This window comes from Zonotrichia albicollis, chromosome 2 (genome assembly GCF_047830755.1).
Source record: "Zonotrichia albicollis isolate bZonAlb1 chromosome 2, bZonAlb1.hap1, whole genome shotgun sequence".
NCBI classification, from domain to species: Eukaryota; Metazoa; Chordata; class Aves; order Passeriformes; family Passerellidae; genus Zonotrichia; species Zonotrichia albicollis.
This window is the reverse complement of record NC_133820.1, coordinates 51,288,795-51,303,254: the sequence shown is the minus strand read 5'-3', so window position 1 is coordinate 51,303,254 and position 14,460 is coordinate 51,288,795. Positions and strand designations below refer to the sequence as shown.

At 44.5% G+C, this 14,460-nt stretch overlaps 1 protein-coding gene across 1 annotated transcript in view; it reads left to right on the top strand.

Moving 5' to 3' along the window:
* Positions 1-14,460, top strand: part of MAML2 (mastermind like transcriptional coactivator 2) — a 212,933-nt gene that overhangs the window by 188,305 nt on the left and 10,168 nt on the right. Inside the window, 2 exon segments of the mRNA XM_074535145.1 lie at positions 11,870-12,073; positions 14,070-14,181. Coding sequence (XP_074391246.1) covers positions 11,870-12,073; positions 14,070-14,181 — 316 coding nt within the window.

Here is a 14,460-nt window from a genome sequence, read left to right as displayed (position 1 = left end):
AATCCCATTTAAACCTTTTTTTTTTAAGTTAAAGGAGACGTGTGCTGTCTATGGTCCAAGAATTAATCCAACTTTTGCTTTTTAGGATGGGAAAAGGATATCACAGATTAAGATAGTTTTGCTGTAGAGCAAATATGCAGGTTTAGAATATCTAAAATCCAAAATAATCCAAGCTTACAATAAACGAGCACTTCTCCCTTGCCTTGTATTGTTGTCCAACTGCCAGGACTGCAAAAGGATGACCTCTACAGGGAATTCAAATCAAACCAAGCCAATTCCTTTTTTTTTTTTTTTTTTACCTCTGTGGTGTCTAACCAACTATTTGCAGAATGTAGTACAACTTATGTAGCTCATTTAGTTCAGCTGGTTTCTCCTTTTGCTTTCTCTCCTTGTAAGCACAATTAAGTGGTCAGCTGGGTACTTCTATTGCAGTGTTTTGTCTGAGCTGTCTGGTCCAACACAGCTCAATGGGCATTGCAGATGGCAGTGAAAGCTCCTTACTGTACTTTTTATCACTTCAGCTCTGCCACCAGACAGTGAGAAGGATACACCCTGGCCACTAAAGAGTCTGATGCCAATAAACAGGGTCTTTTCTTAGTTTATGTGTTTATTTAACTGTGTAGCTGTGACCAACCATGTGAAGATGAGGGCAGAACTTAGATCTCCCCAATGTCTCCTCAAAGCATTGCCAGAAGACCGCATGCTGTCCCCCTTCAGCAAAGCCCAGGGCTTGTCTGGCAGGGCAGACAGTGTGAGCATAAAAGGCTATCCAGAGCCCCCTACCCCTTGCTCTTTGGGGTATTTACCTTTGCCATATCCCAAATGCGGGAAATACTACAGAAAAATATGTGAGTGATTTGGCAAAGGCAATTGCATTTGTGCTTTCCCTTGCTCAGAGAAAGAAAACAGGACAGTGATACCCTGTCCACCTGTTCTTTTTCATAAGAGAGTCAGTCTATTTAAAAACAGGGATGCAAAACAGGTTTTTACTGCTCTTGCACAAGAATAATACAAAATGAGCAGAAGTCATCCAAGAAAGTTTTTGTTGGCACCAACCTTCCCATTCTCCAGAGTCGCGTGTTATCTGATAGCTGGCATACGGCAGGCTCTGGATAGTCTGTTATTCTTTCCCACGCTGCAAGATTTGGGCAGTAAATAGCTTAAATAAATGCCAGAAGTATAATTCACTTTTTACTTCATCTGATTTAAGGAAGACTTTCCTCAGATAGTTCCTCCCAAGCATGCTGTCCAAGGCAGGACTGGTCCCTGGTGGATCGCGCTCTCTTGACCTCTCTAGCTGGCTCCATTTCAGCTTTTTAAAGGTTGGAGATAAAGAGCAGAGGAAACAACTTGCTACATCCAAGCACTGTTGCACTTTTCTGTGAGCTCAGTGAGATGCCAGGTGCTCCTTGAGGGGCCTGTGCCATTATACAGCATTAGTGGCCCTATGTCACCTCTGAAATAACCTCTTACTCCTGCAGCAGGTAACCACCATGCCTGGTAATTCTACCAGAGGGCCAAAGAGGCAGCAAATCAATTCCCATGATGGGGATCCTGGCCAGGCAAAGGGCTAAATTCTGCAGGGCTGAAAGCAGAAGTGGAGGAGCTCTGTCTAGCTCTGCTACCCCTCCAAGAAAAAGTCTTAGTACCATAAAATTGTTTGAGTTGGAAGGTACCTTTCAAGATCATCTAGTGCAACTCCCCTGCAATGGGCAGGGACACTTTCCACTAGATCTCATTGCTCAGAGCCCCACCCAACCTGACAGTTAACATTTCCAGGCCTGGGGCATTCACAGCTTCCCTGGGGAACCTGTTCCAGTGATTCACCAATTTCATTAAAAAATCTCCTAATTATATCTAGACTGAATCTGCACTCTTTTAGTTTAAAACTAGAAGTGGGAATGGAGATTGCCAGTGAAGACTGAGGCAAAAGGTTGTTGAGTATCTCATAATCCATTCTTAGCAGTTTGCTGGTCATGTTCATTGAGGGGGTAAAGATTTCCTTATCTTTCCTATTCTGGCTGACATAGCTGCACAAGCCCTTCTTGTTACTCTTGACATCCCTTGCCAAGTTCAGCTCCAGCCACATTGGCCTTCCTCATCCCATCCCTGCACAGCTGGGAACCATTCCTCTACTTTTCCTGGGATCCCTGTTCTTGCTTCCACTACCTGTGCAATTCTTTCCTGCCCTTTAATTTGACCAGCAGATCCTGATCCATCCATGCTGGTCTCCTGCCTCCCTTTCCTGATTTCTTACATCTGGGGATTGAGAGTTCTTGTACTCTATGGAAAGCCTTCTTAAAGATCTGCCAGCTCTGTTGTGCTCCCTTGTCCCTCAGGGCAGATTATCATGGGGTCCTATTGACCAACTCTTTGAATGACTGGAATTTTGCTTTCCTAAAATTCAGGGTCCTAACTTTACTGTTTGCCTGACCCAGAGAAGTATTTGGAATCGCTGGGATTCCTGGGAAAATGACACTGCTTCCTACATCTTGAGATCATAATGAAAAATTAGTCAAATCCCAGGAGTGCTTTTTAGGAAACATAGTATTTTCACATGTTAATGAAACTGCTGTTGGCACAGAGAGATGAGGGATAGGTAGATTTGTCAAACCCTCAGGGTGCTGCAGCCACTGGCACTATTTTATCACACTCATCAAGACAGTGTGAGGGGATGGCAGGAGCTTAGGTTTATGTCAATTCCTGCAAATTAACTCCCATCAAATTAAGTTGTTTTATAACAAAGGCAGTGTTATATAGGAAGGAGAAGAAAGACCACAGTTGGGGTTGTGTGATAGAGACTCATTTAAAACTGCATAGATGGGCAGGCAAAGCTGCTCTATTGAACCGTGTGTTGTGCACTTGCACCAGTGCCATGGGATGCCCCAGTTGGAAACCATTTGGTTTTGTCCCACTCCCTGCTTCTGTGCCCAGTGACACTTGGCTACCAGCCCCAGATGCAGATTTTGGTTAGCACCAGTCATTGTCCTGGGAAAGGTAAGGGGGAACAAAGAGATCCAGTCCCACCTGAGGCACCTCCCTTCTGCAGCTGCACTCAGTGCAGGGAGACGCAGGTCAGAGCCTGTCATTTTTCACACGTTGCTTTTAAGTGTTGGCCATTGTTTGCCATCAGAGTTCAGAGCTGTTGGTGTTAGAAGGCTGATCCCAGGAGGCTCCAGTTTAAGGATGCTCATGTTCTTGCTGTGTATTCTCAGCAGGAGAGCTTTGATCTTAGTATGTGTCTGACAGTCATGTCACCCATGTTGCGCTCATTTGAATTAAGTGTTTAGCTCCAGTGATGTGGTTTTTCTGTTGTTGTTATTGTTCTGCGTGTTTAATAACTTTTTCTTTTTTCAATAAATATTTTGTTCAGGTTGCCTGCTCCCTTCTCCTGCAGAAAATTGGCATTTATGGTATTTGTTTTGCTTTTTCTACTGCTTGAGGAAAATTTCCATGTTATATCATCATTTTTTTCTCTCTTTTTTTTTTTTTTTTTTTTGTGTGCTTGTTAATTAGAAGTGACACAAATGTGTTTAAACTACAGACGATTAATAGGGAGGGTGAATCATATATGATGTACCTCATTCACTTGGCTCCATGGAATCCCAGCAGTCCAGGTCTCCACAGCAATCTCTGGAGCACGCCTCCCTGTACAGTGCCCACACACCCTTTGGTTTACTGTGGCTGTCACAGTCACAGCCAGGGGGAAACATGAGGATAAGGCAAGGTGCCAGAAGAGATATATTATACCTCTGCCTGCTACCAGTGTCCTTAGTGCTGCTTTGTAAACTGAATGTTGAAATATAAACATGTATTTATGAGAGTCACCTATTACTGAATTACCTGCTGCTTCCCCTTGCAAGACTCTCATTTCCATTGATTATGGCTTTTCTAAGTGGGCTGAAATTTTCTGTGTTTACCTCAGGCTAGATGATTTTTGTGAGAGATAATAAACATATGGCAGTGAGACAAGAACATTTATTAGGTGAATTAAGTATACATATACACAGATAACATATAGTAAAGATACAGACAGATAATCACAAATGTCTAATTCAACCAGTTCAGGAAGTTTTCACTGCCTCAGCTGGAAATTACCACTCTAGTTGAAGCACAGAGCCTGCAAGTATGCACGTACCTTGTCTTGCAGTACTAGGCAAAACAGGTCCCTTCATACACCAGCTCTTGTTCCAGCTGGAGTAGGGCAGTTTCTTAAACCTCTCTCATTTGGTTTCCTGCAATTGTGTGATGATAAACTTAAGGGCTTGACTTGTTGTAGTGTAGATATTGCATATTGCAGCCATCGCAAATTGTAATGCTGAAGTAGAACAAATCATTATGTGTTTGGTTTTGTCCAAAACCAGATAGGAGTCTTCATCATTCATGCTCATTGGCAAACTTATTTCAGAATAAGAACTCATGAAGCATTCAAAAACAGAGCTCCATACAGAGCGTGGGATAGTCTCTGCACAAGTCCATCAATGGAGGCTCTCTAGTGGTCTCTCTGAACCAGGTATTTTGTCCAAAAAGTGTAAGATGAAGTCACTGCAAGCCAAGAGTGCCACTGTGCCCCTGTGGCTGGATGGAGATCTGGGAGGAAATTCTAGCCCCGTTGAAGTCAGCTGGAGTTTTGCCATTGGCTTTGATGGAGCCAACATTCCTCTTCTGATGCAGACATTTCACAATAACCTCCTCTGTTGAACTTTCAACACATGCATGTTATTTTCATTACAAATAAACAAAATATTTCTAAAATGGACACCTTCATATATACAGTATGCCAGAAGATTACATTAAAAGTTCATCATGGTGCACATGGCAAAACACTAATAATCCATCCTTGATGTCTCTGGGAAAAATTCTGACATGAACAAATCTCTTTTAGGTCATTTTGCCTGAATATACAGCAATCAAATTTACAGCTGAGGGTTTATTATTTTTGCAGAATGCACACGCATTCCGAATTTGCCGTGCTCAGAAATGGAGACAAGACATTCATCTGTGCGCTTGGCTTTGGGAAAAGACATCCCTGTGTGTGCGGCCATGGGCCCTGGTATAGAGCAGACAGGAAATCTGCCAGACTGCCTCGGCAGGAGGCTGCCTTCAACACGTGCAGCAAGGAACAAGAAATGTCTTAATGATTAATCACTGTCAACCTTTGTTCTCATTAAAGACTTGATTGTCAGACAAGGCTGGTAATGAGGCGCTGTTCCTGGGCCTGTTGCTATGTGATTGTGCAAGGGCTGAATCTGAGCCTTACACCCTGCAAGATGCAGCTCCCACTTTGCCCAAGTTTAAGGAGTTGGGGTCGGGAACATTGTTCTAAGAGTGCCTGCTAGTGGCTATGGGGCTGTGCAGCTCTCTGTCAAGGGATTATGGCAGGGCTGCAAATAAATCTGAAAATATGTTCGCAAGGATCTTGGCTATAAGCAGCTTCCCTATTGGTGTTGAACAGGCAAAGTGCTATAAGAGGTTTCTATTAAGAATTGTACAAATAATTAACTATCTGTCAAAGTGAGGATTGGCTCCTTTCAGGGATTTGTTCACTCATTTTTATGTTTGAGATTGTGCACAATTCTACCTATTTCTGAAAATGGTTCTGGGGTGCACTGAAATTTCAGTGTGCAAAAAAATGCATTTTTGAAAACCTGAACTCCCTGGATCTTCCAGTGAGAGGCGCATCAGTTGAGTTTGCTGAAATACTTATCCCTCGGCATGCTGAATACCTGCTGCATCACTTGATGTCCAAACATACCACTCCAATGGGTGACTTACCCCATGAGGATGCAGAAATCAGGTGTGTGCTCCCTACTGTCAGGAGCAGTTCCAGTTTCAGTGTCTGAAGGGATTAGTCCACATTTCCTGTTTGGGCTCTACAATTCAGTCTGTTGAAGGAGTGACACAGCATTTGCTTCTTTTCCCTGACTGGATGAAGGCACAAGTATTTCTGGCAGACAGCCTGGGCTTGTGAAATTGCAATGTTAGTGTCGATGTTTCCTTGTGTATGTGCCTTGGAAACATGGTTGGCCCTGAAATTTTTTTGTCCTGAGAGCTCAGATGTTCTCAGGAGAAAAACATAGGAGATAGTCCCATGAGGCTGAGCCAACTTCTTATAAACACTCCACAAAATTACTGAAAGGAGCTATTTTGCAGCCTTCACACAGCTGTACCTTTGGATATTAGACACAGAAAAACCAGCTCTTAGGATCTTGCAATGTTCAGGTTTTTCAAATGCTGTTTGTACATATAAAAGCAATCTTCCTGGAATGCATAAAAATATTCTCTGACAGATATTAGGGGAAATTCAGCCTATGATAGTATCTTCCACCTGGTTAATTTGGGAGGCTTTTAGATCACTCTTTGCAGCACCCTTAGAAAGTCATCCACTTTTGCTTGACAAATCATAGGGTGTTCACACTCACTCTTCCAGGCATCTTACTCCAGTGTGACTAGAAGCATCCAAGATGAGGAGTGTAAGGGAATGTTCTTATCATCTAATCTGGGTTCCTAATTCAGTTGTCTAAATTAAACATCTGAAGCCTAATTATACAGCCCCATCTCCCTGTATAGTGAAGGGAGACCTGCAGCAGGCAGTTTAGAGAGAATCTGCTCTAAGTTTTTTGTTAGAAACCTAAACTTCAAGGAGACTAACTTTTATGCTGTGCATTCCAGATATGAAAAAAGGTTGAATGAGTTTGAGTTGCTCAGGAAGATACTGTTTTCCACTCCCATCAAGCTGAACAAGCAGTAAGGCAAGGGAGAATCTGCTTGGCTGTGTTTCTCCCCAGTCTGTCTTATTTCCTTATACACAGATCATATCCTCAGCTGTTGCAGATGAGTTTAACCTCAGGAAATTCTTGGTATACAGTGGCATAGAAAGCAGCCCTCTGCACTCCAGTCAAGAGTGGGAGTTATTCCTAAAAGTATGAAAGTATGAAAACTCTAGCTTTTTCACTAGAGCTGAAAGAGTTCTTATTTGACAGGCACTCTGCTGTGGTCCTGCTGGAGTTTTGTTTTCTTGTCTGAGGCAAGGACACAAGCAGGCAATGCTTGGAGTTCAGACAACCATGAAAAGGCCAGTATTTAGCAGAAAGGGGTGCATCTGCTTCAGCAAAAAAGAGGGGGCTCAGAAGAGGGCTGGCAGGTACTGAGATTGGCTGTTCAGCAAAGCACCCTGTGCTCAGCTTCCTAAAGTTGCATCAGTCAGGCCAGCTCTTCTCAATAAGCCTGAGTGCTTGGCCCAGCAGCTGCAGGAGAGCCTCAGTTTGTGCTTGTGGGAAGGAGCATGCCAGCTGGGGCTGTGGAGGCTCCCATCAGGGCTCACAGGGCTTTGCTACCAGCCTTGCACTGCTCTGAAACACTGCAAGACTCGGTTGAATCATTCCCCTTCTCCTCCTCCTCATCCTTCTCTTGTCCCCTCTTCCTCCTTCTTTTCCAAGTGCTCAGTTGTCCAGGGTGGTTTGCAGTCAAACCAGAAAGCCCCTGAGAAGCTCACACTGTGGGGACAGCCACTGGTCCCTTGAAGAAATCCACAGAGGACCCTTTTCCTTCATCATCCTCACTCTAAGCCTGCAGTGAAGAGCTGCACAAGCCCATGATGCCAGTTAACACAACCTGCTTATGAGTGAGGACATCATGCATAGGTTCAGTCACCAGATGAACATGACTTTGCACATCTTTTCCCCTGGAAGCAGCTTTTTGTAAGGCAGGCATCTGTTACTGAGCAGACTTCCATAAATTGATCTGAAGACTTTTCCTTTCTTCTTTTAATTTTTTGTTTCTTTAAGCCATAACTGATGCAAGAGAAGAGCAAAGGTCAGAGCTGCCACTCCCAGTCTGATGCAGGGCACAGAATGAGTTGCCCCACAGAGGAACAGAAAGGTGGAAAAATTCCCCATCTCCTTTTGAGGAAAAAATCTGCAAGAAGCAGAAGCTCATCTTGTGGCACAGATGTCAGGGCTCCTGGCTGGGAAGCAAACAGCCTCTGCGGGCATTGTGGTTTCGTACAAAATTGACCATTGTTTCCCTTCTGTCCCATCAAAATTATTCAATTCAAAGCATTTCCAGGAGAAAGAGGGGAAAGGTTTGCACATCCTCTTCCAGCCAACTGTCCTTAAACCACATCTGAACTAAGAATGCAGAGACATAAGCTTGCAAGAGGCTTTCAGAGCTCCTGACAAGCTGTGTGGGAAAGAGGAGAGGAGAGGAGAGGAGAGGAGAGGAGAGGAGAGGAGAGGAGAGGAGAGGAGAGGAGAGGAGAGGAGAGGAGAGGAGAGGAGAGGAGAGGAGAGGAGAGGAGAGGAGAGGAGAGGAGAGGAGAGGAGAGGAGAGGAGAGGAGAGGAGAGGAGAGGAGAGGAGAGGAGAGGAGAGGAGAGGAGAGGAGAGGAGAGGAGAGGAGAGGAGAGGAGAGGAGAGGAGAGGAGAGGAGAGGAGAGGAGAGGAGAGGAGAGGAGAGGAGAGGAGAGGAGAGGAGAGGAGAGGAGAGAAAAAAGGGTGAAAAAGAAAAGTCTATTTTTAAAAGTTCATATATATGTGTTAGAAGCCAAGAGATCCCTTCATTTATATGAACACAAATCAGTTGCAGCAGGGATAGTGAAAGGCAAACTTGGTCTTAAATGCTTTGTTTTACTGCTAATTTAAACATTTGAACGTAATGTTCTTTGTGATGCTTAAGAACAAAACCGCAGTTGTGCTCCCAGCTCTGATGAACTCTCACTGTCTGCCTTTCTGCATCTCAGAGGTTTTATGTGGCACTGTAACATCAGATAATGTGGTGCAACACATCTGCTTTGTATGTGGAGCATCACCATGCTGAAGGTTCAGCTCTGGCAGGGCAGATGGAGTTTTGTGGTGGTTGGTGAACACTAACCCAGCCCCAGCTGGCACCAGGGATGGCCCTAAAAGAGCTGTAGGTCATTGCAGGGCTGGAGGAATGTGGAACATGCACGAGCAGTGCCAACAAGTAGGGCAGAAACTGGGGAAAAACCCAGGTGGACATTTGTACCTGTTGGGGGTGCGATGCTTCCAGCCTGTTCTGACACCTGGCTGGCTGCAGGGATGTGCTCCCCATCATGCCACCTCCTTGGGGGCCAAGGGGAAAGGTTACCTTCCTCATGCAGGTGGTGACACCGTGCAGGCAAGCACTCAGGGCTCCCCAGCTGGAGGGATCCTGGCTGCCTCTGTAGCCTGCTGGGTGGAGGTGCCCCTGGGCAAGAGGACAGGCATGTCCCACTCAAGATTTTCTTTGGTCAGGGCTTTCTAAAGCTAAACTACATGAACTGCAGCATAGGAACCCAGGAATGACATTAAAAACCAGCAGTTCTAGATGTGTGGGGTTGTAGTAAAGCTGCTGCAGTAAAGCCAGGCTTAGAGCAGGATGAGTCAGTTTTGCAGAAGCAGGATAACTCCAGCCAAACCTGCCCTTCCTCTCAGGGATGTCAGAAGGCACACTTTGTCCTGTGCAGGGGCAGAGCCCCATGTTCCTGACAGCAGTGTAGCCCTTCTGCTGTCTGATTTGCAGTGATGGAAGTGCAGGGTGAGAGCAGGGCTCGATAGCACTGGTTCATGAAGGGTCAAACTGCTGTGCAGCTAGTCTCCTGATTTATTAGGAAACTGTTCTTCCTTCTCCCATTGCACGGGGAAGATCAGCAGGCAGGAGAAGTAACACATCGTAGATTCATAGGCTCACACTGACATTTCATGAACAGCAGAGAAAGGACCAAATGCAAAATCCCCCAACCTGGCTCCAAGTTGATGATTTACACTGTTTTCTCAGGGTCTGTTTGCCAAGCAGCTGGTGCTTTGTGCCAATGGCTATTACAGAAGAGCTTTCTTTGATAGATACTGTGAATGAACACTACACAGTTTATCTTAAGACAAAATCCCCCCCACTGCTTATATGGGTTGGTAGGGAATGAGGGAAAGAAAAACTTAGGCTTTGTTGGTTTTTTTACGTAGGACTGAAAGCACATTCAGGGGAGCCTGCACTATCTGTGCAAAAACACAACAGATGAATTCTATTAATGGATGGAACATGTGGCTGGGTTCAAGCTAGAGTTGTCATTTGAATATAGAAGTCAAAGCCAATTTATTGTAACATATTTTTCTTTTCAAAATATTTTAGGAAAGACAAAAAAGTTTGCGCAACAACTTGGCAAGCGGGTCTGTTGAGAGGAGGTATTTTCTATCTTGCAGCTAACATAAGGGCTGAAAAATGTGGCAGTGCCGAGCAATCCTAGATTCCTTCTGGAACTGAAAGAAAGTGTGCAGGATATAATTGTGTAAGAGCCCAATAAATTTGAAGGGTGGGTTTGTAACACTGCCTTGGGGGCTGCAGGTGGCTCCAGAACAAAGTCAAGGTTTTTATTTCAGTAACAGTCTTCAAATACTTTATCTAACTAGCTACAAACTCATGTGGCCCCATCTAGAAGCCAGGGAGTTATTTTAAAATAGAAATACCCATACAATCATTGTGCTTCTTCCATGCCAGATGGTAGAAAGATAAGTGGGATTAGTCTGTACGGAGTGTGTTACTGGGGAGGGGAGGGATGCAAAAGCTAAGGCTCAGGAATGAGCTTTCCTGGAGTTTGCAAAGTGCTAAACATCAGTGCTCTGTGGGGCATGGGTAGGCTACATATGACCAATTCTTGTTTCAGTGTCAGCCCATGTTTGCCCAAATGCCCCAGGGGACAATGGCCATGGAGCAGAGCTTTACCAGGACAGCAGCCCAGATCCCGGCCACTCGAGAGAGTGTACGCCCCCCTGCACAACAGGGAGCATCAGACTCCTGCTGTGGGGTCTGGTGTTGCAAGGCACAAATGCTGCTGCCTCTTAGGTTATACAGAGTTATGTGGTTGGTTCTTATGGTGAATTGCAGCCAAGTGGGGTCAGAGAATGGATGTGTCTCCTGGCTGTTGTGGCCTCTTCAGTGTATCCCGTTTTCTTTGTAGCTGTGCATAGGCTAAGTATTTTTGTGTGTGTACTGAGAAAGCTGCATTTGGTAAAGGCCCAAGTACCAAACACTGCTGGAGCAAGTAGGCAAAAAACACATTGCTGCCAAGGGAAATAATGGCCAAGAGAAAAGGAGCAGCATACTGTAATCCCATGTACATTCTCATCTTGTATGAACATGGTTTGAGTCCTCATGTTCCTTCTCCACTGCCCTCGAAGATGACTTTTTGCCATCCCTTCATTATGGAGCTGCACAATGGGAAAAGGAAGCAGATCTAGGTCCCTCACAAAGACCAGAGAGACTCTTCAAGGTCCTTGCCAGTTACACATTTATTTTACTGAGGAAGTTGATACACTCTAAGCCTATTTAATCGTGGTGCTAATGGGATTCAATTAGCAGTCTCTCAGAGACTGCTCTTGTCAGGGAGATGACGGGACAAATGAAAGCAGCACCATTCACCCCACTGTGAAGTATTAACTTCCCACCTCTGTATTTTCTAAGAATAGATGCCACTTCTACCAATAAGTCTGCAGCTTCTCACTGCTGTTCACCAGATGGTAGGAACCAGCAGACACTGAGTTTGTTCCCTTGTGGTCAAACAAACTGCTGTATAGCCCAATGCACGTTTCCTGAAAGATCCCCAGGACAGCTCTGTTACTTCTGTTAATATTTCCCAAGCTCCTGGTACAATATTGAGACTTTCCACTGGAACCACCTGGTACATTTTCAGAGTCTTTCCTGAGGGATGAAGTTACTCAATCCTCTTCTTACTTTGTCATAGCCTTTGTATCGGTCACTTGTCCTGAGAGTCTGTGGGCTGTGTCCTGAGTTTCAGCAAATTACATAAAAAGGACTATTTCCTTTTCTTGATGCCTGTTATTATTTTCATCCTTCACGAGCCTTTTCTTCTGTTTCAGGAACAACACTCTGTGGTAGGCCAGGGAGCTGGCCCCACTCCAAGCTCCAGCTCTTGCTCAAATCCAAACACTGGAAGTGGTTACATGAACTCATCCCAGCAATCATTGTTGAATCAGCAGCTGATGGAAAAGAAACAGGCTCTGCAACGGCAAATGATGGAGCAAAAACAACTCCTTCTACAGCAGCAGATGTTGGCAGAAGCTGTAAGTTTACTAATTTCTTATTTTACGTAGAAAATATTGTCGTAAAAACAATAGAAAAGAAAGCTAAGACAGGGAGAAGAAAGCCCCCTAAAACTCCAAGGTAGCTTTGGCAGTGCCTAGATTGTCAAGAGTGCACCTTGTATTTTTCAGTACTTTTCTAAGCCTTTTTGAAACCTTCTTCAATCTATATGAAACAATTTTCCAAGCTACTGCAGTTTCATTACAAGAACAATCCAAGCATACGCTTGTTTTTGAGACATGAATATTGTCAGTGGTTTTCTTTGCAAGATAAGCCAAGGTGCACTGCCATGCTACTTCCACCTCAGAGGAAAGTTTACTTCCAGGAGCTGTCACCCAAGCAGCACAGTGTAAAATGCCTGTGTGTGAACAAGGATCACGTACCTTGATTTTGGGGTTCAACACAAGTTTGTGTGCTTCGCTGGGATTGTGTATGGGTCCTACTTTCTCTGGTTTTATTTTTGCATTTCTATGTATCTGTAGCTACTTCTCTGTCCTTTGGTATCTGAGAGACTGGTTGGGAGTTTCTGGTCATTTTAGGAGACATGGGAGATTCTATAAAGGAAATATTTCTTGACTTTTCAATTCATGCAGAAGAAAAAAGAAGTTCAAAATCAGCTCTCTGTGCTGCAGTTTTCTATCAGAATTTTTACCAGAGCGAAAACTTAATTGTTCAAATAGCTTATCTTAAATAAAATGGAAATTTAATCAGCTTGGCTTTGCTTTTGTTTTGTGTACATAGAAAACAGTTTTTACATGAATTGCAGGGATTTCATGGGAGTCTGTCTTATTCACAAGGATTCAGGTTGAGCAGGATATAAAAACAAACCTTACAAATCTTAATCAGACCCCTCCCTTCCATCATGAATTGTGGAAATGCTCTAAATAACACAAGAAGGGCTCTTCTCCCAGTCTTTTTAAGTGCTCCTGGGAGAAGAAAATAGAATTTTTCCAATAGAAGGTCCATATGCATGCTGTTTTCAGGCAGATTATCCCCAAATTACTCCGATGGACTTGCATCATCAGCCAGGGCCTGACTCTTTCACACTGACAAGCTGATTTGCTATTCTGGCAGCTGAGCACAAAACCTGTGCACATTGCACAAGAGGTGTGATGCTGTCCCAGCAGCTATCCAGTAAAGGCACATGTGCACCAAACTCACAATTTCCTGCCATGGGGGCACATATCCCAAGGAACCATGTCTCATGGGTGAGCAGGAGCACTCTGGAGGCATCAAATCACACTGATGCTGATGAGAGATTTGGCATTGACTCTGGTGCCTGCTCTTTCCAGATCTTTATGAGCACAGGGCAGTTAGTCAGATTTCAGTTTAAGGACTTGGCTCTCTCACCAGAGACATGTCCCTGCAAGCTCAAAAAACAAAATAAAATCTCCCCAGATAATATTTGTTTCCTGCAATCTTTCCTTGCTGTCCTTGCCCCAATTCTTGTACTCCCAATGTAAGAGGAAGGACAGCAACTCATACAGGGAAGCACAGGGCAATGCTGAGTGGCAGGAAAACAGCCAGCCCAGCACCATCCTTGTCCTTGTCCTAAACCAGGTGTATATCCCCACTGCTGGTATCCCTAGTAAGGAGAGCTGGGGAGAGAAAAAACAAGGATTTTACTGGGTTTTGTGGTCACTCCTACAGTGTAGGATGACAGAGTGAGGGAGGGCATGGCTGTGGATGGGTTTGACAAGCTGAAATAGAATTACACTTTGTACTTCAGTGGAAACATGGACATTGTTCTCAGAGGCTGAGAGGAAAGTTGAACCAGGCTCAAACACAATGCAACCAGCAAAAAGATTTCCATATAGACTTCAGTAGGTGATGGCACCGTTTCACAAGTGCCACCCGAGTGAAAGGAAGGAATACTTCAGCTTTTACATAACTGGGAAAAGAAAGAGATTGGCAAAACACAGAGCCAGGAAAGCATAAAGAAAAGCAAATTAATGTACTTCTACTCTAATCCTCTAGGAGAAAATAACTCCACAAGATCAGCTGAACAGACACTTGACAAGACCACCACCAGATTATAAAGACCAAAGAAGAAATGTGGTCAACATGCAACAAGCAAACCAATATCCTGGTAAGTACCCATGGGCTCAAAGCAACCCCTTCCTTTCTTCCTTCCTTCCAGCTGGAAGACCATCCATAAGAGGCATGCATGCATGGGATGACTGGGGCATGATTTTCTGGATATCTGCTTTGATCCCTGCAGAGGCAGTTGGGTGGTGGCTGTGCCCTCCTGTGCTATCTACCTCACTGTCCTGCCACCACTGAGAAGGGCTGGTGTATGATCTGGTGCTTCATCCAGGCTGATACTGCCTCTCTCAGACATGGGGAAGGAGGAGTTGGTACCCGTCCC